This window comes from Rhinopithecus roxellana, chromosome 15, assembly GCF_007565055.1.
Source record: "Rhinopithecus roxellana isolate Shanxi Qingling chromosome 15, ASM756505v1, whole genome shotgun sequence".
Lineage (NCBI taxonomy): Eukaryota > Metazoa > Chordata > Mammalia > Primates > Cercopithecidae > Rhinopithecus > Rhinopithecus roxellana.
The window spans coordinates 81,842,063-81,868,215 of record NC_044563.1 but is presented as its reverse complement, the minus strand read 5'-3'; the positions used below and the strand labels follow the sequence as shown (position 1 = coordinate 81,868,215).

At 44.1% G+C, this 26,153-nt stretch overlaps 1 protein-coding gene across 2 annotated transcripts in view; it reads right to left on the bottom strand.

Annotated features, from left to right (window-relative positions):
• Window positions 1-26,153, bottom strand: part of SORL1 (sortilin related receptor 1) — a 184,896-nt gene that overhangs the window by 53,011 nt on the left and 105,732 nt on the right. Inside the window, exons 17-25 of one of the 2 annotated variants that reach the window (XM_010356463.2) lie at window positions 24,944-25,116; window positions 23,741-23,872; window positions 21,669-21,760; window positions 20,238-20,484; window positions 19,425-19,563; window positions 12,183-12,356; window positions 10,151-10,264; window positions 6,051-6,173; window positions 3,040-3,159 (exon numbers count right to left, since the gene is read on the bottom strand). In XM_010356463.2, the coding sequence (XP_010354765.1) occupies window positions 3,040-3,159; window positions 6,051-6,173; window positions 10,151-10,264; window positions 12,183-12,356; window positions 19,425-19,563; window positions 20,238-20,484; window positions 21,669-21,760; window positions 23,741-23,872; window positions 24,944-25,116 (1,314 nt within the window). The remainder of the gene's footprint in view (window positions 1-3,039; window positions 3,160-6,050; window positions 6,174-10,150; window positions 10,265-12,182; window positions 12,357-19,424; window positions 19,564-20,237; window positions 20,485-21,668; window positions 21,761-23,740; window positions 23,873-24,943; window positions 25,117-26,153) is intronic. The other variant, XM_030917509.1, reaches the window with a different exon arrangement.

Genomic DNA, 26,153 nt, shown 5'->3' with positions numbered 1-26,153 from the left:
ATAAAAAAAAAAAAATAGCTCAATGTATATGAGAAACAGCAGATTAGTTAGCTGAAAAGAGAATTGCTGAACTGGAAGATAAATCTAGCAAAGTTGCTCAGATTCTACATAGTCATAAAGCAACAGCAAATATAAAAACAGGAGGGAAGAGAATAACAGAATGAGGTAGTCCAACGAATGGCTTAGAGTAACTGCTGAAGACAAGACCAGAGAAAGTAGCCAACAGGTATAGTTGAAGAGCTAGTAGCTGTAACTTCCCAGAGTTGTCTTTTGAAAAATTCTCAGATCTTAAACAAAGTCTCAAGCAGGATAAGTAAAAATAATTCCACACCTAGGTAGGTGAAACTAAGAGCAATATAACCTAAAGGTAATTAGAAAGAAAAGAATGTCTGTTATTGTTTGAACAGACGACTAAGAGCAGAATTCAAATCAACACAAAAGAAGCCAGGAAGAAATGGAAGAATTCTGTGAAAATACGGAAAATTACTAAAAACCTAGAAACCCAGACTCATCTGAATTCAAGATTGAGGATTAAAGATATGTCTATACTAACAAAACCTTAAAAGAGTGTGCCACTCATAGACTCCTGCTGCAAAACCCCTGAAGGATGTGCATTGGTGGGAGACATTAGCAACAAGACACACAGGTAGCTGGTAATGCAGAAGAGTGGTTATTAAAAAAAAGTAACAATGAAGTTTAGGATTTTTCAATATAAAACTAAAACACTAAATATTTAGTGTTTAAAATACTAGGTATTTTAGTACTGGAACTGTAGGCAGAGATTTGGATCAAATTCTCAAGTCCCCATATATCTAGGAGAGAGGAAAGATGTTAAGAATATACATAAAATGACTACAGGTAATTGTCCTTAAAAAAACACACACACAGAAATCAGATGTATACATTTAAAAACAATAGCGGTGGGTTGAGGCGAATAAAGAAAACAGCCCCATGGAAAGTAAAAGTGGGGAAAAGCAAAGCAAAGAGAACACCCAGCAGAGTACACATCCAAGCTGATGCCAACAGGAGGTCAGTGACCCTGACCTCTTTCTTTTGACACTGTACCAGCTTAATTTAGTAGGTCTGAAAATGAGGTGTCATGCCACACATCACCATGAGCTCACATCTGACCTCCAACTCTTTGGAGATGACAGAGAAGGTGGAGCATCCTTGAAAGGTTTGGAAGAACAGCCCTTGAAACAAGGCTGCAGTCGAGCAGCAAGGACTCTTAAGTTTTGTCCAGTTTGCCTTGCCGGAAGAAAATCAGAGAAAAAAACCAGGAGTTTATACAAGCTTGCCTACAGAAATGAAGTTATCAATTCATTCTGTAAGACCGGCACACACTGCTGAAACACAAATTCGAGTAAGGCAGTTAAGGCAGTTGTGTTAACAAGATGTTCAATCATACTGCAATTTACAAACTGCAGTGTCCAAGTGCACCCTCCTAATCTATTAACTAATTATCCATCCAAACCCGAAGCTTCCAAACCGCATTCATGTGTTTCCTGTGCCAATGGCAGCTCCCTTATGGGCCTCGGTTCTTCCTCTTTCTGCAGGCTTATATACAGCAAGAAGCATTTTCCTGCAGTCTTTGCAGAAGCAGAGGTGAAGACACAGAGGCTGCACCAGAAAGAATATGGGTGGACTTCACAAGCGAACAGGATTTGGTAATATCACAGAATATCCCGTGTGACGTATAAGGCATTTGAAGAGATCCATTCGCTTCCTTAAGGCCATTATGAGGTCACCTCTAAACTAAAACGAATGGAGGGAAGCAGTTGCGCAAAATTACTCAATCCACAAAGGTTCTCTCAGCACGTACTCTATTATGTGCTGGGCACTGCAGAGAATACAAAAGAGTAAAAGAAGAGGTCATCTCTCTCCTTGGGGAAGCAAGTCTAAGCCAGGCATAATGCACAGTTATTTATCCTTAGGTTTGAGATATAACAGATGTACCTTCTTTGTATTTGCTTTTACCAATTAATAGGCGTGCTTTGAGCCGCCAGATGCCGGGCAGTGTAGGAAGTGTTGGGATACTCTGGGGGCAGAGGAGGTTAAGGCATGAGATTTAAAAGTCCAATAACTCACAAGATTAATGACTGGCTTCAGAGAACTGAGAAGCTGACTCAACAATGAATTGCACAATGACGTCTGAATTATCCGAGTGTAAAAACAGATCTGTCCTTACCATAAAATGTTTAAATGAAACATCTTTATTTCCCTAGTCCAAAATCACTAGAGGAGTTCAAGACAGAACTGAATAACAGCTTCTCAAGGAGGCTGTAGAGCAAATTTACTCAATGAGTCATAAAACCTGTTTTTTATTCCTTAATTTTTGTTTTATTTGACAAATTATAATGGGGTACAAAGTGATGATTATAAAATGGAATTTGTTTTCATTTCTCCACAAACTTCCCAACTCCTTGCACTACCTACTGCCCATCACCCCCAGTCTGCCCTGCCCCGTCATAATGTATATGGCCACCATTCATCCATTCATCATCAAAATAATGTAATGAACATAAGTGAACCCAACAAAAGAATTAGAACATTACCCCTACCTTATAGCACCCAGCACTTGCCTTGTATTCATGTTGTTTCCATCTTTACCTTTAATAAAATCTTAGCCAAAATGGGTACAAACACGATTTACATTTTCATTGTCTGGGGAACTCCCTGATGCTCCATTTAAAAAACATGAACTAGTTCAGTGCTTACTCAAAGTATGTACCCCAGCCGAGGGGCTGGTCTGAAAACTGTTTAACACTGGTCCTGAATAAATAAGAAGCTTGAGCCAGAACATAAATCAACAATATCACTCAGAACACTGTTTAATCAGTTGCAAGCAGGGTGTTGATTTACATTCTAGCACAGGCTCCTTATCTCATCACAGACCAGCTCTTTGAGAAGCATGAAACTCGTTGATTTCTAAGGTCCAAGCTAATTCTCAGAGCCTAGATCTTCCGATCGTTTAAAGCTATAATGTTAACCACTGCATGAACAGATCAGTGCTGTCAACTGAGTCCAGGAAGTACTGACCGGTACAGTTGGCTTCGTCAGACCAGTCCCTGCAGTCGTTGTCCCCGTCACACACCCAGGAGGAGCGGATGCACATGCCAGAACTGCAATTGTACTCGTCACTCCGGCACTGGTGCATTTCTGCAGGTGAGACCACAAACAGAGAGGTGAGGACAAAAGCTTGTTCAGAATTTTGTCTCTGGTGTGAAAGCTCTCATAAAGGACGGAGATGGATCCATGATCACCAATGATCCATAGAGACCATGAACGAAGAGACTTTTACCAGGGACATAAGGTCATTTAGCAGCTTTCGGTCAGTGTGCCGCAAATGGGTTACAGGGTGCCGCAAGTGGCTGAGATTCTGAGATCCTCAGACCCTTAGAGCTGCTTGCCACTTGAGAGCATCCTGTCCATTCATCCCAGTGCTCTCCACATATATTATTGTCTATGCTTGCTATGATGGAAAGAGGTTAGGAAGCAGTGACAGAGGAGGCCAGGGAGTAGAACTTTCAAGAAACAGAGGACTCTTACAGACACAGCCTGTGGTTTGAGAAAAGGAGCACCAAGAGGTCTGCATGCGCTGATCACCGTGAGATGCTCAGTCAGAGAGAGTAAAATCAGTGCCGAGCTCCCAAAACAGAGGAAACATAACTCAGGACTTTCTGTGGGCAGAGCTCCAGGGACGTGGGTGGATGCGCTGTCTCTAGAAGGGTGGGGGCCTGGTACGAACCAACCAGTAGAGCTTGACCAAGAAGGGGAAGGAGGCTGCCCTGGCAACAGCCTTCAAAGGTCCTGGGGAAATCATGAAGACAGAATGCTATAGACTGAGCCTATACACAATAGCAATTTATTTCTCTCGGTTCTGGAGGCTACGAAAATTCAAATGTTTATACTTCATATGTTGAAACTTCAAATTCGTTATGTTGAAACTTAATCACCAATGTGGTATTACTAAGAGATGGGGACTTTGTGAGGTAATTAAGTCACGGGGGGGAGCCCTCATGAAGGGTTTAGTGTCCTTATGAAAGAGGTGGGAGGGAGCTGTTCACTCCTTCTGCCACGCTTGTGTACAAAGAGAAGCATTTCCCTGCAGTCCTTCCAGAAGCAGAGGTGCCATCTGACAACGCAGTGAAGGTACCATCTATGAGGAACAGGCCCTCACTAGACAAAAAGTCTGCTGGCACCTCAATCTTGGACCTCCCAGTCTCCAGTACTGTGAGAAAGAAAATACTACTGTTTATAAATTACCTACACTAAGTATTTTGTTATCATAGCCCAAACAGACTATGGCATAGAACTTTCGCATGGAGTTTACAGAGCCTCAGAAAACAGGAGCAGCCAAGCGTGGGGCCCAAGGCAGCCATCTCAGTCATTCTCCCCAAGAGGCTTGTTGATGGCAAAGCTGGTAAATCAGATATTTATGAGGAAGAGTTTGGAAACTTACGATGAGGACCCGCTTCAGAGGATGGGGCTAACTGGGACGCTGGGATGAATTCAGGACAAACTAGTAAGAATGGGACATGAACAGAGGATCCAGGGGGCTGAAACTGTTTCACAGTCAAACATGTGCCCCGTACGTGAGCTTGATGATACCAGAAAGAGGGAACCATGCGGAGTTTCCTTCTTACCAGGGCAAAACTAGCCACACATTTCAACCTTCTAAGAGTGCTGGGAAAGGAATGGCAGGGATGAAGGGAAAATAGTTGCACATTCCAAGGACATGTTTTCAGGCACTTGAAGAAGGAAAACTGGGAATTTTTTAAAAAACCTTCCAAGAGCCAGGCTAGGGGTATTATCTGTGTGGAAGTGGCCTAGGCTGTGCTCTACTGGTTAAATTGTGTTGAGATGATTTACAAGCCTGCCCTAGCTCCCCTCATTTCAGCCGCTGTGAGTCAAACCACCTGCTCATAATCAAGCAGGCTGTGTTCATGTGCACAAGCACAGCGTGGCTGGACCTGCCCCCATGGACAGGGAGAGAGGGCCGAGTAGGGCCTGGCCAACTCATCACCACGTCTGGGTCAGCGTCTGGCCTCCGCTCTCACTTCCCTCTCATGCCTCAATCTGGAACACCATGCTGATTGCATAATGTCTCCTTTGGTGGTCAGCAACTATGAGTCTGGGACCGAGGACTGTTAACTAAGATGGGTCTCATGAAACTGACACGGAGGTACTGTGCAACAGAAATAGTGGAGGATTAGAAAAGAGGAGACATGGATTCCAGTTCCCCATTCTGATACAAACTAATTGTGTTACCTTGAATAAGCCCCCTGACCTCGACAGACCTCAGTCACTTTAGAAAGTAGAAATTAAAAGGATTGGACCAGAGAATCTCCATCATTCCTTGGAATTGTAACCCACTGTTTTTCTAAATATAAAAATGTCCATTCAGAAAACAGATGCTCACTCAATGCCTATACCATCTGCTGACTTCTAATAATAACAGAGTTGAATGAATTAAATTGGTTAAAAAAAAAGAACAGTTCACAGAGGTGCAGATTTGTGTCTTCAGCGGGCTAATCTCACACACACTCAGACATGTGGGCCAAGCCTGTGGAGCTGTTAATAACTCCCTGAATTCATTCAGAAATTTACTTCCTTATCATCACCTTTTGTCCTTGTAGCACCTCTCCAAGGCAAAGCAGGGTCCATTTCTCCACTTTTCAGATTAGAAAACAAAGGCTAATCTATGAGCAAGTGACAGGAGTGAGTCTCGGCTCCATCTTTTCTGACCATGAATCATGAGGGTTCGGTTCTGCCGGAGACGCTTGATCCAGAGACCCTAGATTCCCATTCACTTTGGATCCAGTGTCTCCAGCAGAACTGAATCCTCATGAAAAGCAGAAAACAAGCTCTTTAAGAATGGAAGAGAGAAATGACTCAACCCCATCATGTGGATGGAGAAAGCCATTCAGCTAGAATATCATAAATCCTGAGATGGTGATCAGAAAACCAGTACACACCAGTACAGCCCTGTGAGGGAGCACGATGACCCCCTCTCCAGAGCAGGGTTTCAGGATGTGGTGTCCCCTTACCACAATGACTTTCATCACTGTTGTCTCCACAGTCGTCCTCCAGGTCACATTTATAGGAGAGTGGGATACAAGTCCCAGACTCCTGGCAACGAAACTGGGTGTCCAGGTCACAGATGGTGGTAGCTAAAATGGGAGAGAAAGATGACATACTCCTTAGGTACAATTAACTTCCCACAAATGTAAACATCCTATTGGAAAACCAATTAAAAAATAGAAGAAAGCAGATATTAATTGTAGCAACACAAATTAAACCTAGACTTACAGAAGAAATAAATTGCATGAGAGCCTGAAATTTACAACCAAGAGAGATAAGGGCATATCTTTCTGTGGACAGCTTCCAGATTGGAATAGGACTAGGAAAAGTGAGAAGCTGTCATCTGTTGGGGAGAGAGAGTGACAGGCTAGATTACCTCCTAAGATCCTTTCAGACGCGAAAAGTGTCCTCCTAAATAAGTGGCAGAAATACCTTTATCTATAAAACTACGTTTAGAGCTCAATTTCACCCAAGAAGTTAGCACTTCACTGGACAGATGGTAAAGGCAGCATGGAGGTAGAATTCCACCGTAGGAACGCAGGCTCTGTCTGCAGTCGGTCAAGACTGGGCATCAAATCCTGGCTCTACCTCTTCCTGGGGAAATTAATTTTAATCTCCCTATGGCTCAGTTTTTGCAACAGTAACATTGGGTAAGATAACATGTCCAAGTGTTTGAGATCACAGTCAGAGAGACCAGATTTGTTTTTTTGTTTTTTGAGATGGAGTCTTACTCTGTTGACCAGGCAGGAGTACAGTGGTGCAGTCTCAGCTCACTACAACCTCCACCTCCCAGGTTCAAGTGATTTCTCCTGCCTCAGCCTCCCAAGTAGCTGGGACTACAGGCACCCACCACCAGCCCCAGTTAATTTTTGTATTTTTAGTGCAGACGGGGTTTCATCACATTGGCCAGGCTGGTCTCGAACTCCTGGCCTCAAGTGATCTGCCTGCATCGGCCTCCCAAAGTGCTGGGATTACAGGCATGAGCCACCAGGCCCAGCCAGAAAGACTAGATTTGAATTGAATCTGCTACCTACAACTTACTTAATCTACCTTTACCTGGTAGTATTATTATGAAGACAAATCAGGGAACAAGTTTGGAACCAGAGCCTATTAAATAGGATGTAAATATAATGGGCTCTAAACAAATGTCACTTCTCTTCCTCATCATTCCTCATGTCCTTCTGGCATTAGAATGGATATAGAATTAGATTTTTCTTCCTCTCCTAAGTAGATATTTCCTGTGCTTAAGCACAATCCCTGGCACCCCGTGAAACACCCTCCAGGAAAGGTGAGGGGAAGGCAGGCTGCTCTCAGGAGCAGTGAAAGGCTGACCCAGGAGGTAAAATGTGGCAGAACAGAATCCTGGCACGGGGGAGGGGTTGTCGTGCACGAAATGCCAAATAGCAATGCTGCCGTTAGACATCCTGGCAGCTCTTATTTGAGGCTCCATTTCTTCTCTGTAATTGAGCTTGTAGTGGGAGGCAGGGGATGAATGCAAAATGACAAGACTGCAGGGATTCACATCAAACCCTGCGTGCCTGACAGCCACCCAGCTGGAGGAATCTGTGTCAGAGGGAGGGAAACCCACTGGCAACACCCTCCTGCATCCCTGTGTCCCCTCCTCCACCGCTCCCTGGCAGCTGGCGGGTGCCTCACTCAACTCCCCACATGGCAGTACTCAGTCACGGCGGTCCCTCTTCTGCAGCCCTGTGTAGAAACAGGGAACCTCTCCCCTCCACACGCAACCTCCTTGATGAGGGAGACACGTGTGCAGGCACAGATAAGCCCCTCTCTCCATTCCCAGGCTCTGAGTTTTAAATCCTTCCGGTTCCTCCTCTCCACACCTCAGCTCCATCTGACGTGTGTAGATCTGAGCCAGGTGAACTAGGGAGACGACAGAACAGAAAGCAGGTCTCAGGGTCTCTGGAAAGTGAATCCCAGTTGACATTCACACCAAGCTGGGAGGAGGGCAGGGCCAGCTCCATACTTCATGCATAACTGTGCAGTTTGCAACAGAGCTCAGGGGCTGGGTGGGAGGAAGCCACTGGGGGCAGCAGGTGCCTCCCAAATGATGTAGGTCTTCATTCCTCTCAAAACTCAGAGCCAATACAAGATTCAGCCTCTCCATTTAGTAGAAACCAAGCCCAAGGGCACAAGGAGGAATGCTGTGCCGCCTGCGTCCCTCACTTGGATGTGAGGTCATCTGGTTTGTATCTCACTGCTTCCACTGTGCCTAATTATGTCTGGGCAATTTCCTTGCAACTTGTTAATTCTAAGAAGTATCTTCTATCCCACCCAGATATGTAATAAACTCCTTTCCGTTATCTGCTTCAATGCTGTTAAAAGCATTAATGTTTTTAAAGAGCTTTGGCTGTTCCCTCACAAATATCACACCTTCCTGCAACTCTGGTAGACGGAGAAAGCTTTATAGGCCTTATTTTTTGCAGAAAAGACAGAGAGAGGCTAGTGCTTTCCCAAATCTGCCATTCAGCAAATAAGCTCTTCTCCCTCGGTGTGAAAGGCATCCTCTGAAGCCAAGGGAAAACGATTAAGGAAAGGCTTTGTAAATAACCCTCTATCAGTCAAAAGGGGGAGTCTATAGGATTGCAGGGCCCAGATGTGCTTAATGAGCTGGATATTTCTCAAGTTGCTTTCTGGGTGAAGTGGCAGGGGAGCCAGGCCCAGGCCCCATGGATGACTGGCTAAATGAGTATCTAGAGCTGCCCATTAATCTGTTCTTACAGTACAAATGGGTAAATGAGCCCCTGGGCTGCCAAAGGTAAAATATTTAAAAGAGAAGCTTCTGACTTGGTTCCTGCTTCCGGTCTCTCTCCATCAAACGCATTCTGCCGAGTCACTCTTTATCCTTCCAAAGATGAACTTTTATCACATCACATCAGTGGTTCCCAACTGCTTCTCCCATAAAGTCCACAAAGCCCTTGCTGCCCTAGGCCCCACCCATTCATCCAGCTTCACCTTGGCCCCATGCCCATGCCCATTCCCATTCCCCATAACTCAAACCAGTTTCCCGGCCACGCCAGCTTCCCCACATGCTGCTCTCTTGCCTGTGAATTGATTCCCTCCACCTCTGCTTGGCTCACCCCAGACACTCTCCAGAGCTCTTTGCTAGGGCCTGCCCAAGCTTGCTTTGGGTACCCATCCTACATGCACATGACACTTCCCCATCGCAGTGCCCATCGCTCTACTACAACTGCCTATTCTTCTGACTCCTACTTCAGACTGTGAACTCCGTTTCCACCTTGATCGGCAATATATATGCAGGCCCAGTACACAGCCTGGAACACAGGGTGTATAGCAACTGCTCGTTGAGTGAATGTATGACTAACAAAAGGGCAAATCATCTCCTTATAAGATAATGTCGAAGTTATTAGAAATTAAGTGAAGAAAAGATAGTGAAAATTTGTGGTTCATAAACTATCTGCTATTTGTGGTTGTTTGGTTTTCTTTAACTACTGCTAACCACAGTCTCGTACTTTAGAAGTCAGACCTTAAAAATTATACAGCTCAAAGATGACATTTACATGGCAGATACACCAATGGCCCCACACTGTAGGCCAAGCTATGCATTACTAACCAATGAAAACGATCTCTCTTGAGCCTGGTAGGTAGCCAGCGTCGACTAACTGGAGTAAATACCCATTTCCTATCCCTAAAAAGGCTGAATATTGAATTTCCAAATCAAAGAATATCACGTGTTTACTCACCCAAGTCACCAGTTTTATTACAGAGCCACAGCCAAGACTAGAGCCCAGATTGCCAAATCAGTTCAGTTTCAGCCATGTGATGTTTATTTATAAACCTCTTGTAATGAGTGGTACTTCTGGGGTGGTTAAAAACATATTATGTATATAATATTAATCCTATATATCTAATATCTCCCTGTATATGGAAATACGTTTTCTCTGTCATCCAAGCCCCATCCACTTAGATGGGCATCACCAATCATGGGTGGCCCTCACCCTAGACCTTAGGCCCTCAGCCTGGGAAGAGCCAACCAGGCTTCTGAGTAATGGCAAATGCTTAATGTCCAAGCCAGAAGACTCACGGCAGTTTCTCTCATCGCTCATGTCTCCACAGTCATTGTCAAAGTCACACCACCAGATGCTGTTGATACAGTTCCCGTTGCTGCAGCGATACTGGTTGCGGAGACAGGTGTTCTCTACCCGTCAGAGTGCGGCAGGGGAGGAAATGAAACCAGTATTATTCTCACTGCTGGACCACAGGACTTTCTCTCTGGAGTTTCCCTTTCTTTAGTAACATGATGGTAAAGGGGGAGGAGGAACGCCAAGCACGCATGTATACAGGGAAGGAAATGTCCCATACTGGCCTCTTGCTTTCCTCTTTTTGTTAAAATCAAAGGAGAGAAGGCTTGCTGGAAGAAACGCTTAGGAAGGATAACCAAGACACCAGTTGAGTCCATTGGGTAGTGAATAGAGTACATCAACATGATAAAACACTAATTACACACAGAACTCCTTAATGGACTGTGTCTACACAGTATTAAAACATACAGATTCAACATATCTACAGGTATGTTTATACATTTATAGTTATATATATCCATATATATTCTATCTATCAAGCAAATGAGTTACGAAGATTTCGCAATACTCTGAGACTTTTTTCTGTCCCATGACTACTTTAAAGCAAGCAATTAAAATTCCTTACAGAAAAAAATGTATTGTTTGGCAAACTGCATCGAGGACATGTGATGACTGGTCTCTTATGTGGATAATCAAAGGCATTCTAATGGGAAATATGGAGTAGCTTTCTTCCCCTTCTCTTGGAATTTAGTGTTGATTTTATTTCTTTCCAAACACTTTTAAGATTGTACCCACAGCCTGAAAGAAAGTCTCTTGTTTCTAAGAAAGAAAGGCTCATCTTTTTTCTGTTTATATTTCTTAAGGAAGATTGACTAAAAGGCTTGTATTGTGTGTTTCATTGCCTTGGACTTGGGCTGCTATGAGAAGCAGGGTTAGGATTACAAAGCAAATAGAGTAGGCACGGTGGCTCACGCCTGTGATCCCAACTCCTTGAGAGGCAGAGGAGGGAGGATCCCTTGAGCCTAGACGTTCAAGACCGGACTGGGCAACAAAGTGAGACCTCATCCCTGTAAAAGAAATTAGCCGGACTTGTGCCGGTAGTCCTAGCTTCATGGGAAGCTGAGACAGGAGGATCCCTTAAGCCCAGGAGTTTGAGTTGAGGTTGCAGTGAGCCAGTGAATGTGCCAGCCTGGGCAATACAGCAAGACCCTGTCTCTTTCCTGTCTCTTTAAAACGTTTTTAAAAAAAAAAAAGGCAAATAGAATCACAGATAAGGAAAAGCAGAAATTCTGGCCATCAATCCATGTACTTCATGGCAAGGTGCCCTTACAGGGCTTCACCTCACTCACAGAAACATGAAGCTGGAGGGTAGGGAAGTGGTGAGGGTAAAAATTACACAGGAAGGAAAAATGTTTAAATTTCGGAGGAAAGAAATTTTAAATCTCTATATTCAAATTCAGAGGGGGAGTGGGCGTAAGGCTGCTATTGCCACTTGGTCACAGCATGAAAGTCTAGACTCAAAGCGCTTTGCAAACATTGGTCTGAAAGTTCAGGACACACTGGGCTAGGCTATGGTGAGAGGATGGACAACCGTTAGGTGAAAGTAAGTCAACACGGAAGGAGTCACCCTGGTTATTTTTCCCAGTCAGGCTGGTCCAACTTATGCAAAACAGGAGAAGGTAAGAAACCTGGATGAGAGGGATGGGTGAGGAGAGGAAGAAGCAAAAGAATAAAAAGGGAGACCCTGAAGAAAGCCTGCGCCATCTGACATGAAACCAAAAACCACAGCTACTCCTTAGAAAGGTACAGCGTAGGCCTGTTCTGAATGAGGCCTGAAGGGTCTCTTTGACCCTTACCAGGCCTTAGAACCCAAACCAGTATTCTTGTAAGTATCTGGTAGGTTTGATTTTTACCTTGGACTTTTTCCAATAACCCGAAAAGGTTAGGACACAGAGAGCTATCCTTCCCACCCCTGGCGGGGGAGCAGGAAACAAAGGAAGGAGGATGACAGGCAAAAAAGAAAAAGGGAAGTACCTTCTTTGACACAGGTATTGTTCTTGAGCTGATAGCCCTGAGGGCAGTCACACATCAGGTCCCCTGATGGAAGCACACTGCTGGACACACCCTCTGGACACCTGCAGCTTCTACTGTTGTTGGCCTTGGGCAGGCACAGCAGGCTGCACGGCCTGGGCACACAGGCATTGCTTCCTGGAGGGCAGACAAACAGCAGCAGACAGGTTAATACACACCACGAGGGAGGTACCGAATACATGAAGGAGACCCACTGTAACCTCCTCGTCTTACGGAAAGGACAGCGGGAAGCTCTAAAGGGTCAAGTGGCAAGCTTTGGGGAGCCTACTGTGCTGAAAACTTCTGCTCAGTATAACCAGTGACTTGCATCCTGTCTTCAGCCAGATCAAACTGCCCCAGAGCCAAGCCAGGCAGCAGTGTTCCTCCTGGGAATTTGGAATTGGGTTACTGAAAGATAAGAAAGCAACCAAGGAACTGGAGCCAGGGAAAGGGTTATAGAGTGTGGGTATTGAAGTGGCACATGGCAAGCCAAAACTGTGTGGAAGTCATAACTCTGGGTATGCAGATAAGCTCAGTCTGCAGACGGTCAGGAGACTCAAAGAGACTTACGGAGGTGCCAGGCACGGCAGCATGCACCTGTAGCCCCAGCTACTCAGGAGGCTGAGGCAGGAGGATCGCTCAAGCCTGGGAGCTCGAATCCAGCCTGGGCAATATAGCAAGATCCTATCCCTTAAAATTTTTTTTTTTTAATTTAAAAAAGAATCAGAATGTCTTTGGATTTCTCAATCACAACACTGGTGGCTATAGTATAGTTGAACACTGCCTTGAAAATTCTGAATACATTGTTTCTTTAAAAAGAAAGAGACTTATGGAGAGAAGAGGCCTAACGAGAGGGAAAGAGAAAGAACAGCACCAGTCCCCATGAGGCTCTCCTAGACTTCCATCTTTGGGCTCCTTTATTCATTCCATAAAACCATTCACTTGAGCTAGCTCGGGTGGGTTTCTGCTCCTTAGGGCTCCGAAGGCCATAATTAAAACATATACCTGATTAATGGTGAGCCCAGGACAAAAATCCAGGCCTCCCCTTCTCAATTCCTTTGTGCCAGAGTGCAGCTCAAGAGCTAAATGAGGAGCCAACCACAGTACTCACCCATCACTGCTGTGCAATGAGTTCATATAAGGACTAGTGCATGATGATCTAGCCCACTCCCGCCAATCTTTTCTCTGGTTCAGCTTACCAAAGACAGCACCAGATAGAGTTGGTAAAATCCATCACTGCACTCTTGAGAAGGAGCCTTTGTGGATGAACAAAGGTGGCAAAAGTGCCATCCCATCCCCTACATCGTTCCGGGGATGGCGGGTAAGAGGATATAGAAACCATTTTATAACAATCTGAAACATGATACAACTATGGGGTCACAGAAACTGTGAAATCATGTTTTTTCTTTTGACTGCAATTATTAATCATGAAAATGGGGGAAATGAACACAAAAACTTAGATAAAACTCAACTGCTAATTCTTCATTTATGCTATGTCATGGACAGAGACACCCTCCCACACATCAGCACCATATCCAAATCATCTGTTGCCATCCAGCCAAGCGTTCATCTAAGTCATGCCTATCCTGGCCTACAGGTTAGACAAAGTTCATTAATGACAATCAGTGTCAATATGGATAATATACTCAGTAGCTTTGGGTGTGTGGGCACCTCATTGGTTAATTTACATTATGAATAAAAACAAAAATCACAATACTATGGCAACAATGGTATGATGATGCCAAGGAAAAGAGTAAGAGGTATTACCAAAGAGAGAAAACATACACGTTCAGAGGAAGGGAATTCCATATGACGAAACATTCCAAAAGGTTCAGTAAATAATCAGTCATAACAGCTTAATTACCATAGCAGCATAGCAGACTAACCAGGTGACTACAGCAGAAGCCCCAGACATCCCTTCACTCTGATCTATTAGTGGGCATAGACTGCTCCTTTAGGTCAAAGGTACAGGCCACTGGCTACAAGAGGGAATGCAGAATTGACACAGAGCCACCACTCATGACAAACAACTCAAACAAGGATGTGGGAACATGTGTTTTGTATTCAAAGGACAATATATCACTCAATGTTCCAAGATCCTGAACAATAACAGAATATGATGTTATCTTAAAATACTCTATTACTGGCTGGGTGCAGTGGCTCACACCTGTAATCCCAGCCCTTTGGGAGGCCGAGGTGGGAGGATCACTAGAGCCCAGGAGTTCGAGACCACCCTGAGCAACACAGTGAAGACCATCTCTACAAAAAAAATAAACACAATTAGCTGGGTACACATCTGTGATCCCAGCCACTCCAGAGGCTGCAGTGGGAGGATCGCTTAAGCCCAGGAGGCAGAGGCTGCAGTTAGCTGAGATAGCACCACTGCACTTCAGCCTGGGCAACAGAGCCACAGCCTGTCTCAAAAACAAACAAAACAAACAAATTAAAAAACTACTCTATTACAGGATGATTTTTTCCACAGGGATCGTGTTTGTAATATAACGTAACTAACATTTTCATGTGCAGAGCAAATACTCCTATCCAAACAAGCAAGAGCTAAGAGCAGAGAACTCTAAATGGCGTATCATATTTCAGGAGGCTGATCTAGGCAGAGATGTATGAAACTGTACTCTGAGGCAGTAACCAGGGGCAAATTCCAAACCAAGCCAACCAAGTCACTGATCATGAGAGGCAGGCAGGGCAGGAATGTCTAGGCTGGTAGGAAGCCAGAGAATGGAAAATGGGAGAGCTGCATCAGAGAGAACCTGGAAGAAGATGGAACTCCTATGATGGCAAATCCACCACAGCCACAGACCCTTTATACAGGATGCCAATTGTCTTGAGTGGACCAGGCAATATGAAAACCGTGATCTCAATGTGAAGAGCGGACATGTGAGAGCAATCATCTTCAAAGACATTCCCTTAGAAGATCAAACACGTAGTCCCGTGATGTCTTCACTGGGCGCGTTCAGAACATTTTCACATTTCCTCTTTGGAAAATTCCTCCAGGAATACTTTAGGAGCCAAAAATGTCATCATCTCAAGTATCTATACACTTCGCAATTATCAAAATCAAATCTACCTCAAATAATAAATACGTACCCTCATTACAGATATTTAAAAGCACGTACTTACTGCAGGCTCTAAAGGAGAATTCCAAAACTTCAAAAGAATTCCAAAGCTCCAAGAGCCATTGCAGGAGCAACTGAATACATCGACAATCTTGTAAAGTAACCTCTTTAAAGAAAAAACACACTTTACAAAGAATAAATTCCAGTAATACCATTTAAAAACCAGCTAGTGGTCAGGTATAGTGGCTCACACCTGTAAATCCTAGCACTTTGGGAGGCCAGGGTGGGCAGACTGCCCGAGCTCAGGAGTTCGAGACCAGCCTGGGCAATATGGTGAAACCCAGTCTCTACTAAAATACAAAAAATTAGCCAGGCATGGTGACACGTGCCTTTAGTGCCAGCTACTTAGGAAGCTGAGGCACAAGAATTGCTTGAACCCAGGAGGCAGAGGTTGCAGTGAGCCGAGATCACGCCACTGCACTCCAGCTGGGGCAACAGAGTGAGACTCTGTCTCCAAGAAAACTAAATACATAAAAATAAAAAATGAAAACCAGCTAGCTATAAAGGAAAAATGCATTTTTTGTTATCTGTTTATAACCCAATATTTCAAATTGATAAATGTTACAACTGAACAACACTTTCATCAGGAACCATCATCAGTCAAAATCTAGAACAGTACTTCTGAACTGCTGTCACACTACCAGGGCACAGCTATTCCAGCAACACATGACAGAGGGAGCAGAGCCTGGTGGTTTTATCGAAGTTCAAGCTTTGAAGTCAACCGAGCCACAGTGCAAATTCTTACCACTTACTAAAAGTGCGACCTACACAAGTTACTAAACCAGACTTTCATATTATCATCTATAAAGTGGAAATATTAATAGCACATATGGAAATCTTTGGAAAGACGAAGTGAGGTTACACAAGCCCACAAAGCACATTACTGTGGTACTTATAACACAGCAACCCCTCAATAAATGTAGTTACTATCAATTATTATTATTTAACACTTGGTTAATATAGCAGTCCCCACTTATTCCAAAACCCCCAATTCCAAGAACCCCGGGTGACGCCTGAAACTGCAGATAGGACCAAACCCTATAAATACTGTGCATGAATTTACTTTTCCTTCTTTACAATTTCAGAGACAGAAGGTTCGTTCTTACAGCAGATCTTAGCAAACTCAGTGTAAGATTTTTTTCCTCCCTTATTAAGTCTAGTCTAGAACTTTCACCCTTTCCCTAAAGGAAGCACTTTACAACCACTCTTTGGCATATCCAAATTACCAGAATCACTACTCTTGAGGTATAGGGTCATCATGAAGTAAAATAAGGGTTCCTCGCATACAAGCACTGCAATACCTTGACACCCTGATAACCAGCCGGCTCCTAAAGGGACTAATGAGCTGGTAGCATCAACAGCAAGAGACGCTGGACAAAGAGGATTCACATCCCAGGTGGGACAGGGAGGGGACAGTGCAAGATTTCATCACACTATGCAGAACAGCAAGCAATTTAACTCTTATACGTTGTTTATTTCTGGAATTTTCCATATATATTTTTGGACAGTGGTTGACTGCAGGTAGCTGAAATCACAGAAAGCAAAATGGCAAATAAGCAGGAGACTACTGTAGAAAGTCCTGAATGTATTAGGAGGAGATAACAAAAATAATAAAGATAGACAGGAGTTGCCAACACACACCGTGGATCTGTAATACAGTGTCCAGAAAAGCAAGCATCCTCTCAATGTCCAGAAAAGCAAGCAGGTTAGAGCAAAGTTCAAGGCCAAGAGGTGTGGAGTGCTCATAGACAGTGCTGACAGCCAGACACCACTGCAGAAGTTTTGATTTGACCCAAACTGGGCTGCAGAGAAAGACAAAAACATCTTTCTCCAGCCCTGTGTTAGGAGGCAGGAGGTCTTCTGAAAGTATCCTGCTCACAACCAGAGGAGAATAAGAGAGAACCCCAAAGGCAAACAGAGAAAGGAGCAGAGAGGCAAAAACTGGCCATGGCCAAAGGGACAGTCACAGCCGCCTCTGCACAGGTCCAGGTCTGTGTTCTACTCACCAACATAGATCTCCCCCAAAACCTTTTTTTTTTTTTTTTTTTTTCCCCGAGACAGGGTCTCACTCTGTCACCCAGGATGGAGTGCAGCAGCACGATCTCAGCTAAACTGCAACCTAACCTCCCAAGCTCAGGTAACCCTCACACCTCCACCTCCCAAGTAGCTGAGACTACAGATGCGCGCCACTATGCCTTGCTAATACATATCTCCCTTTTAAACCAGCCTGTCATCTATCCAGACCTCACTCTGGGCCCCAAAATGACTCTGGCTAGCTTAAATGAAGATGACTCTTTGAGGTACGAAAGGGAAATTACACCTAAGGTGAGGATTGTAGGCCTGTCTGTCTGGCACCAAGATACCATGTTTGCACGTGCTGAGACCACAAACTCCCTCCTCCGCCACTGCTCCCCAGTCATGGGTGTGACTGCCTATGTCAGCTGTGCTCAAGTTATTGGGATGAAGTGGACAGTCAAGACTGGGAAGTAAGTTGTGACCAGGTAACCACTGGCTTCATCTGCACACAGTGTTTCAGAAGCTCCCGTGTGCACATCAAACACATGCTTACAAGCCCTTGAGAAAATGAAGACCCACTGGACTAAGGGGTAATGTGGAGAAATGCTAAAAGTCCACTTGGAGAAATGCTAGAAATCCACTCTGCTAGCTAGCAAGTCAGATCCGTAGGGGTAGATGTCCTCCATCAAACAAAGGCCTGAAGATTTCAGTCACTGGAGCTGACAGCAAGATTCCTTCAACTCTCCTTATTTCAAAACAGGTGCCTCCTCTAAGAAAGAATGTGACTTCTCCATTTAGTGGCAGAATTGAAACAAAAGGCCAGCTCCTAAACTAGTGAGGATACTTTGGGAAAGCTAATCATATCTGAGATTTCATTCCCTAATCTATAAACCATGGATCATAACACCAGCCTTCCCTACCTCACAGGTCAGTGGTGAAGACATAACAAATAATATCATCTTACATTTGTAAGACACTTTATAGTTTTCTCAGGGTGTTCTCATGCTATCTTCACAATCCCAAGAGGATAACAATGCTATCTATAACTGTATTATTTCCCCTGTCAATCTTCTCTTAGTATAGGGTCAGCCAAGAACCATAAAACAATATCAACATTCCAGCTAAGAACAGAAAACTTAGCAGTTTGTCAATAAAGGAGAATCAGCAAACCCAGGATGCCATTTAATCCTGCTGAGATAAAGAGGGAAGTTCTTAAAGGGACTATTCTTCTTGGTAATCCTCTGATCTTTCTCCTCTAGAATCAACAGTAAGGCTGGGAGATAAGCAAAATTAAAGAGCAGTCATGAAATGATAAAGGCTTTCCATTGAATAGTCTCAGACTCCAGAACTAGCAGGTCAAAGCCTCATAGCAGTTCTTGAAGCCTCACCCGATAGATCTCTAAAACAGCTACTGTCTGCACTCACTGCAATTCTTCCCTTCCCTTTTCATCCCTTATTCTTTCAACAAATATGAACTGAGCACCTACAAAGTGCTTAGACACTGGTAAAACTATCGGGGAATAAAAAAGACAATCTCTTTCTTCATGGGGTTTAGAGTTTCATGGTGGGAAAAATTAATTAAAACAATACCTAACTACACAGCGCCATTCCAGCAGAGGTAGGTATGGTCAATGAGCAAGAGGTCATCTGGGCAACCAGAAAACAAGCAAGAGGCCCTGGCGGGAAGCAACAACGATCTGAGCACCCAGCCCAGAGTCTCTTCCTGCAAGTGTGCCAAACAGGGATTAAGCACATGTTGGGACTCTCCCAGCTGCAACAGAAGCCACGCCACCAATCAGTCAGGGGCCAAGGGCAGGAGGAGGGTGTAATTACCCACCAAGCACCAACACTCTAGGCAGGCAAAAACATGCTGTCTTCCAGCTGTTTGTGTATCGTTAGAAAAGAAATTAAGATGTCATTAGGAAGAAATTAAATAATGTGCATGTTGTCGTGACAACAAAGACGCAGGCTGCCAGCTCCTGCTCTGAGCAGATTGGCCACACGCAGCCCCTTTCCTGAGATCAACTCTACAGAGACAACAGAAGAGACTCTGCCTTACCAGTGTTCTTCCCCTTGTAGAAAATCTTCATGTCCATGAGCCCCGTGAGCTGATGCGCCAGAATCTCCATCTGAGACCCACTGTATTTGGAAGCTCGGAATATGCTGAGCTGTGACCAGTCATCCCAGTAGATTTCATTCTAAAAAGAAAACCTTCGCCCATTAGCCCAGCTCTTTAGTTTTTTATTCTGATCCCTCTCTAAGGATAAGAGCTCCCTCAGGCAGGAGACAACTAACATTTATTGGCTGAATGACTGGCCTGATCAAGCTTCTACTTAAATGCAAAGGACAGCGATTTTATCCAAACCTCACCATATAACCCCGCAGAAGAAACTGCCCAAAAGAAACTATCTGATAAGCATTCAAGTTTATCACACGAACCCAATCCCCTCAGTTTGAAATCTGCTTCCCAGAGTTGGGAAGAGCCATGTTGCTCTCCAGAGTTGAAAAAGAACTGCAAGGCACTGTAGGTGGTGCAGAGCTCGCCGAAAGTCATCAGGGAATAAAGTGAGCAAAGCGCACAAGAAATGACGACACCACCCCTGACACTGAGGGACAAATCGGGAATGTTCATGGGAAAACCCTTCACTTTTAACCTTTTGAAATGTGAACAGCAGGGAAGCCTGGTCCCCTGGCGCCTCTGCCTGGCATCCCTCCATAGGACTGAAAATAAGTTATCTCAAATTTGGAAAAAAGACAATCTTTAAGCAGTTAACCAGCTTCTCTGCAAAGTCCAGGGACGGCAGGCTCCTGACCTCATAGGCTCCTTACCCGCTCGAGCAGACAGTCCAACGGCGGCAACAAATGGACTCACCTTAAAGACAGCAATGGCATAGGGGTGCGGGAGGTTGTCCAGGATGACGGAGCGCTGCTGGCCACTGAACGTGATCCGCTCTATGCAGTTCAGGTAGGCATCCGTCCAGTAAATCCACTGGTCGTCCACGGAGATACCATTGGGCCACTTCACATCCTCTGATACCAGGCGATAGACAGCAGAACCATCCATATTGCTCCGATAAATCCCAGGCTTCAGGTCCCCCCAGTCTGTCCAGAACATCACCCTGGCGAAAATGGGGACAGAATACATATCTCACCAGTACTAGAGAAATGGGAGCTCAAACACTACTCCAAAAAAAGTCAGAAACCCCTTTCGAATGATCCGGCTGGTTATTTCAGCATTATTATAACAATATATAATGATAATACCTGAAACCACTTAAATTCCTTGACCTGCAAATCCCTTTATTAGAATTTACAGATAAAATCAAATTATGCAAAGATAATATATAAAGAAATGTATATGTATGTATATTAAACTAAATGTTAATCAGCAGAGGAAGTGATACATTATGGTACATATAATAGAATACTGTGAAACCTAAAAAATCTATACGTACTCACACAAAACTATCTTCAATACATATTAAGTTTGTTTTAAAAAGTACAGAATAGTAACTCTACTACAATTCTATTTGGCTTGTATATGTGTGTATGTGTGTGTGTTTCAAAGACATTACTTGTACATAAGTAAAAGCAATCACGAAAGATACACAAGACATTATGAACAATGATTACCACTAGGAAGTGTGAGGGTGAAGGGTTAAGAATGAAAAGGAAGGAAGCAAAATTTTTTCATCAACTTCTGTTCTCTCTAAATACTGTCAACCAAGTACATACACTACTCTTAGAATTTTCTTTGAAAAAATTGTGCCAATTCTCTATCACAAATGCTACGAGAGAGGAAAAGCCCGAATGTCAAATCAGGGATTTCCCTCTTAGTTATGTTTCCTTCAGTTAATGAGTTAATAAAAAGCACCTTTGCCTTCCCCAAGTGCACACTGATTGTAAGTAAGAAAACCTACACATGCTAGGAAGGCAGGGGAAAGATGGAATGAATTAAATGTTTGTACCATGCATAAAACTCAAGAGAAAGTCCTCACAATATCCAAGCAGGCCTGTCTAGTTCTACAGAGGCTCTCTTTTAACATCAACTTTTCTAGAGAAACAGCCTACGGATGCAAGACATCTGGATGCCTAAAGAGATTCTGACACTGGCTAACAAAAAGCGAATGGAGTTACCTGACCATGGTGACTAAGCTGTGGTCTCTATTAACTTTTCAGTTCATAGATCATTTCAACCACCATCAAGAGAAACAGAGTTTTTGTCCCACAGTCTGTGTTTCCATGAGAATCTATTATTGCAGCACTGGATGCAAGACTGATTTCCTTTTGGGGCAACACTTACCCCTCTTGGGGCACGAGGACCAGAGCCCTGGGATGATCGAGCACAGAGGAATTGACGATTGTGAGTCGGAAGTCGCCATCTGGATTAGCTACCTGACAAAAACAGGGGGAAAGAGGCTGAGACGGATCTGAGCTCCTTAAAGACCCCCATTGCCAAAGGTGGCTACTCAGCTTCTGCCTACAGACATGACCCCTCCATGCCTGCCTGTTTCCCTGACCCGACCCATCTGGGAAACCTGCCCCAACTTCTAGTCACAATGCACTGTTCCTTCCTCTGACTCATGGGATGTTTTTCAAGTGGTCTGAAAGAGGAGCTAGAACCATGTATGCACCAGTTTCCAGGGCATGATGATCTGGACAAAGCAATATCAATAAGTAAATTACTCAAATAAGTAAATAAGCAAACAAGCATTGACTTATTTCACCATCCCATGTCAGTCCACGTTTCAAGGCAATCAATGGCTCCACACTGCCCATAAAACAGATTCTCAATGTCACAGCCTTGCAATGAAGAGTCCACAGGTGGGACTCATATTCTTGCTCCTCTCCATCAGCCGGGCTGGTCATCTCACGCTTCTCCAAGCCTGATGCAGACTCACTCCTGTCTGCTCTTGCCACATCCCATCCTGGACCTACCTGCCCCACTGCTTACTCTACTCAAGGCATAACTCTCCTTCGAACCTCACTGCCAGGCCTGCCTCTTTTCCTAACTCTCCGACCCACTTGGACCTATAAGCATCAGTAGCTCTGCACCTTGGCTCATTTGACATCATTTTGCACCAACAGTATTTGAGTTGTGCAGTGGTCACCCCACAGCCTGTGAGAAGGCAGGTGCTTGTGAACCACCTGCATTCTTCTGGCCCCTAGCCAAGTGCTGACCACATGCAAGTAAAGAAAGGAGAGAGAGAGCAATAACGCGACCACCAGGGCAGCATTCAGTAGATGCCAGTTCACTTCTATCAGCATCCCCATGAGGTGGACACAAGATCATCCTCGGCTCAGCTCAGACATCAACCTCAAGTTACCTGCTCTGTCTGCCTATTCTAATATTGCCCCACTCTCCAAAAGTGCAACTACACTGCACTGTTTCAGAGTCTTTGCAGCATGTATCACCAACATAACTGATCTATTATTTTGCTTCCTCCACTAAAATCTAAGCTCTATGGGAACAGGAACATGTGAGTCAGGCCCACTGCTGTATCATCAGAACCTAAACCACATGTATCATGCAGAGAACCCCTGTCAAATGGTTGTGTGAATAAATGAATCTCCATCTAACGCGTGAAGCAACTGAAGTTTAGAAAGCATAAGCACCTTGGCCCATGTTGCTGAGCTAGTGGAGTCAAGCCTACACCCGGGTCTATCTCTCAAGTCTGTGTCTTTCGTCTTGCAACTCCTCTTAGTTCTCTGCATCTCCCTGCTTCTACTGCACTTCCCACTTAACCCACATGCCATCTCTCCATGCAGAGTCAGTATAAAGAGGTGCTGATGCAGTGAGCCGACATACTACATTCCTCAAGACAATGATTTGGCAGTTTAGAGGTCATTCATTATCCTCGCCTTGGGTATATAAGGCGGGACAGGTTACTAGATAGCTACGTTGCAGAGAAATGGGGATTAATAACAACAACGATGATGACGATGATGATATTGTTGCTCTCACTCTAATTGACTAAAATAATACTAGACTATTATTGTTACAGCATTATAATAATACCATACTAGGTTGATGCAAAAGTAATTATAGTTTTTGCCATCATATTTAATAAAAGTAGCAAAATAAAACAAAAATAATATATAAATAAAATAAATAAGTACATATATAAATAAAATTAAAACAATATTACCATTTATTGTTATTAGCTAAGCTTCTGCTAGCCAAAAGGTCAACTCCCAGGTACTTACCCCCTTTTCTCTCCTCTCCGGAGGCTCAGCTGATCCATTCTCTGGAAACTCGCAGGAAATTTCCAGAGTAATCTGACACACTGGCCCCTGCCTCTGTGTCAAATCTGGCTCAAAGCCCAGGTGCCCCGCCTACTCCCTTAATTAAGAACAGCACGAAAATACACATACCTCAATCTTTTTGAAGCCCGCATCTACCCAGTAAAGCAGCTGGCTGAGGGGTTCAAAAGCCAAAGCTTCTACTGTCTCCAGGCCAGAATTGATGATCACCTCTTGCCCTGTGCTTCCATTCAAACAGAGGCGCTGAAGAGAAAAAAGTCATAATAAATGCTAGGAACTGTTCGAATGACCGCCTGCCAAGTCAGTCCTATGAAGGGTAACCCTTTATTCAAGTGGCAGGACTGGCAAGGGATGAGATGTTTTACGTTAGTAAACTTTCCAGAGCCATGAAGCCGGGTTTTCATGAAAGCATTGTACTACATTTTTGTTTTTTAATCAGGACAAAGAGAATTTAATCATATACATTACTCTGCATTATCATTATGAACACTGGTTACTAAATTATGCTGTATCGAAACAATAAAGTCAGATTATTGAGATGTATGAGTCTGTTTGCTTTTAAAAGAAGTGAAACCAGACTGCTGTTATATTTAAGTTCTTGTGTCTACTTTTATACACTTTCTTCCCTGTGAGGCTCTTAGCCATCAAGTGCTATTGTTGGACAGCTCCATTCAGCATCACCGCCATCCCCCACCCCAACCCCCTCAAATACCCAGGCACTGTAAAATTTCTGTTGGGTTGGGAATCTAGATACAAATTTGTTGGAATTGCTTTTTCTAAAAGGATTAAGCAGACAATAAATAAAGATCAAATAGCTTTCCTTTAAATGCATGGGTTTGAGTGTATGGCTATCTCCCTGGCCTGTCCAGGGCTCTTTAATTCTTGCTTCCTGGTTCTTATCTGTGTTCAGAACAGCTGAAGTGGACAATTATGTGAGCTATGGGTAAGTCAAGCATTACTGTATCTTGGCTTGGGAAGAAAGATGCTCAAGAGGCAGCTGGCACAACAGGGGCAACTAATCATCCTACATTACTAGTCCCAACACCTTCCCAGCAGGCAAAGCGAGCCCTCACTTCCAAGCAGGTCTGTGGATTTAGGGCCTTCATTATCCTTCCTATATGAACAGATGAAGACAGAGAAAGAAAAATACTAACACTAACTCAGAAGACTGGAAAGTTTTACCTGTCGGCCCTGAGATGAGCAACACTTACAAACCTCTAACTGCCCATTTCCACAGGCCATTCTGCATGAAGCTGATCAGGACGGGACAGTCACAATGCACAGCCCCCACACTGAGGCCAAGCGCTGACTCACCTGGATGATGTCCAAGGCCAGGTCAGACCAATACAAACAGTTGTGCTCATAGTCAAAGTCCAGGGCCACTGCTGCCCGTAGCCCGCTGAGAGGCAGCTGCTCTGTGGCTCCCGAGGCCAGGTCATAGCGATAGATGGATTTCCGCACAGCATACAGGATGAACTCGTTCTCCTCTGCCAGACACACAAGACATGTGGGAGGTTGGACCCAGGGGATGCTGAAGAGGTCCTAGCACATCTGACCTATTTGTGTCTCACACACAAACCTCAAATCCATTGGCATGTGGTGTGTACCCAGTGAAGAGCACAGAAATCAAGACTCAGGAGGTGCATAATGGAATCACATTTCCACCTCAGGCAAGTGACTTAAACTTCAGTGAATCTGTTTCTTCGTCTGCAAGTGTTTTTACTTGTTACATTTTTCTTTAATCTGAATCTCCCAATATGCATGCTCCAACAACCATACTTCTGGACTAAGCCTACAAGTCTTCAAGTCACACTTGCCAACCTAATTACACCAATCGCCCTGTTCCCCCTCCTCACGTGACTGCTATCACCACAGCATCATCATCTTGTTGACAAGAGACCATTAGTCACTGAAGCCTTGTAACTAAGCTCTCTAATCAATGTGCTCACTTATTCATATTGTTTACAACACCATATGGCAATTACATCAACCTCTTAGATCTTCAAAATAATAACGCATTTGTTCTTGGCTATTTAGAAAATGGTGCACAACATAATCGTCACAAAAAAATCTGTTTCTACTCAACAAATACAAATTGTGTACATACTGTGTACAATGTGCTTACTAAGTATTGGGCATTGTTTAAGACCCATAACAACTGCCCGACGGTAGAACTATTGTAAGCCAAATTTTACAATGAGAAAACTGAGACCAGAGAGGTTAAGTAACTCACCCAAGGTCACACAACTAGCAAGTGGCAGAACTGAGATCAGAACCCAGGCACTCTGGATCCACAGTCTATGCTTTAACTGCTACACTGTGCTGTCTCTTATACAGACACGGGTGTGGATGATTTTTCAGATGTAGAAATGAAGGTCCTGAGTGCTGAAGATACTTACCTAATGTCAGACAACTGGAAATAGGAAGACTCAGTACACTCTCTTTTCCACTTAGGGAACAGCCTGGGAAACATCCAGATTCTTCCCCAGGAGTGGACACAAGCAGCACAACAGCATCTGTGTCT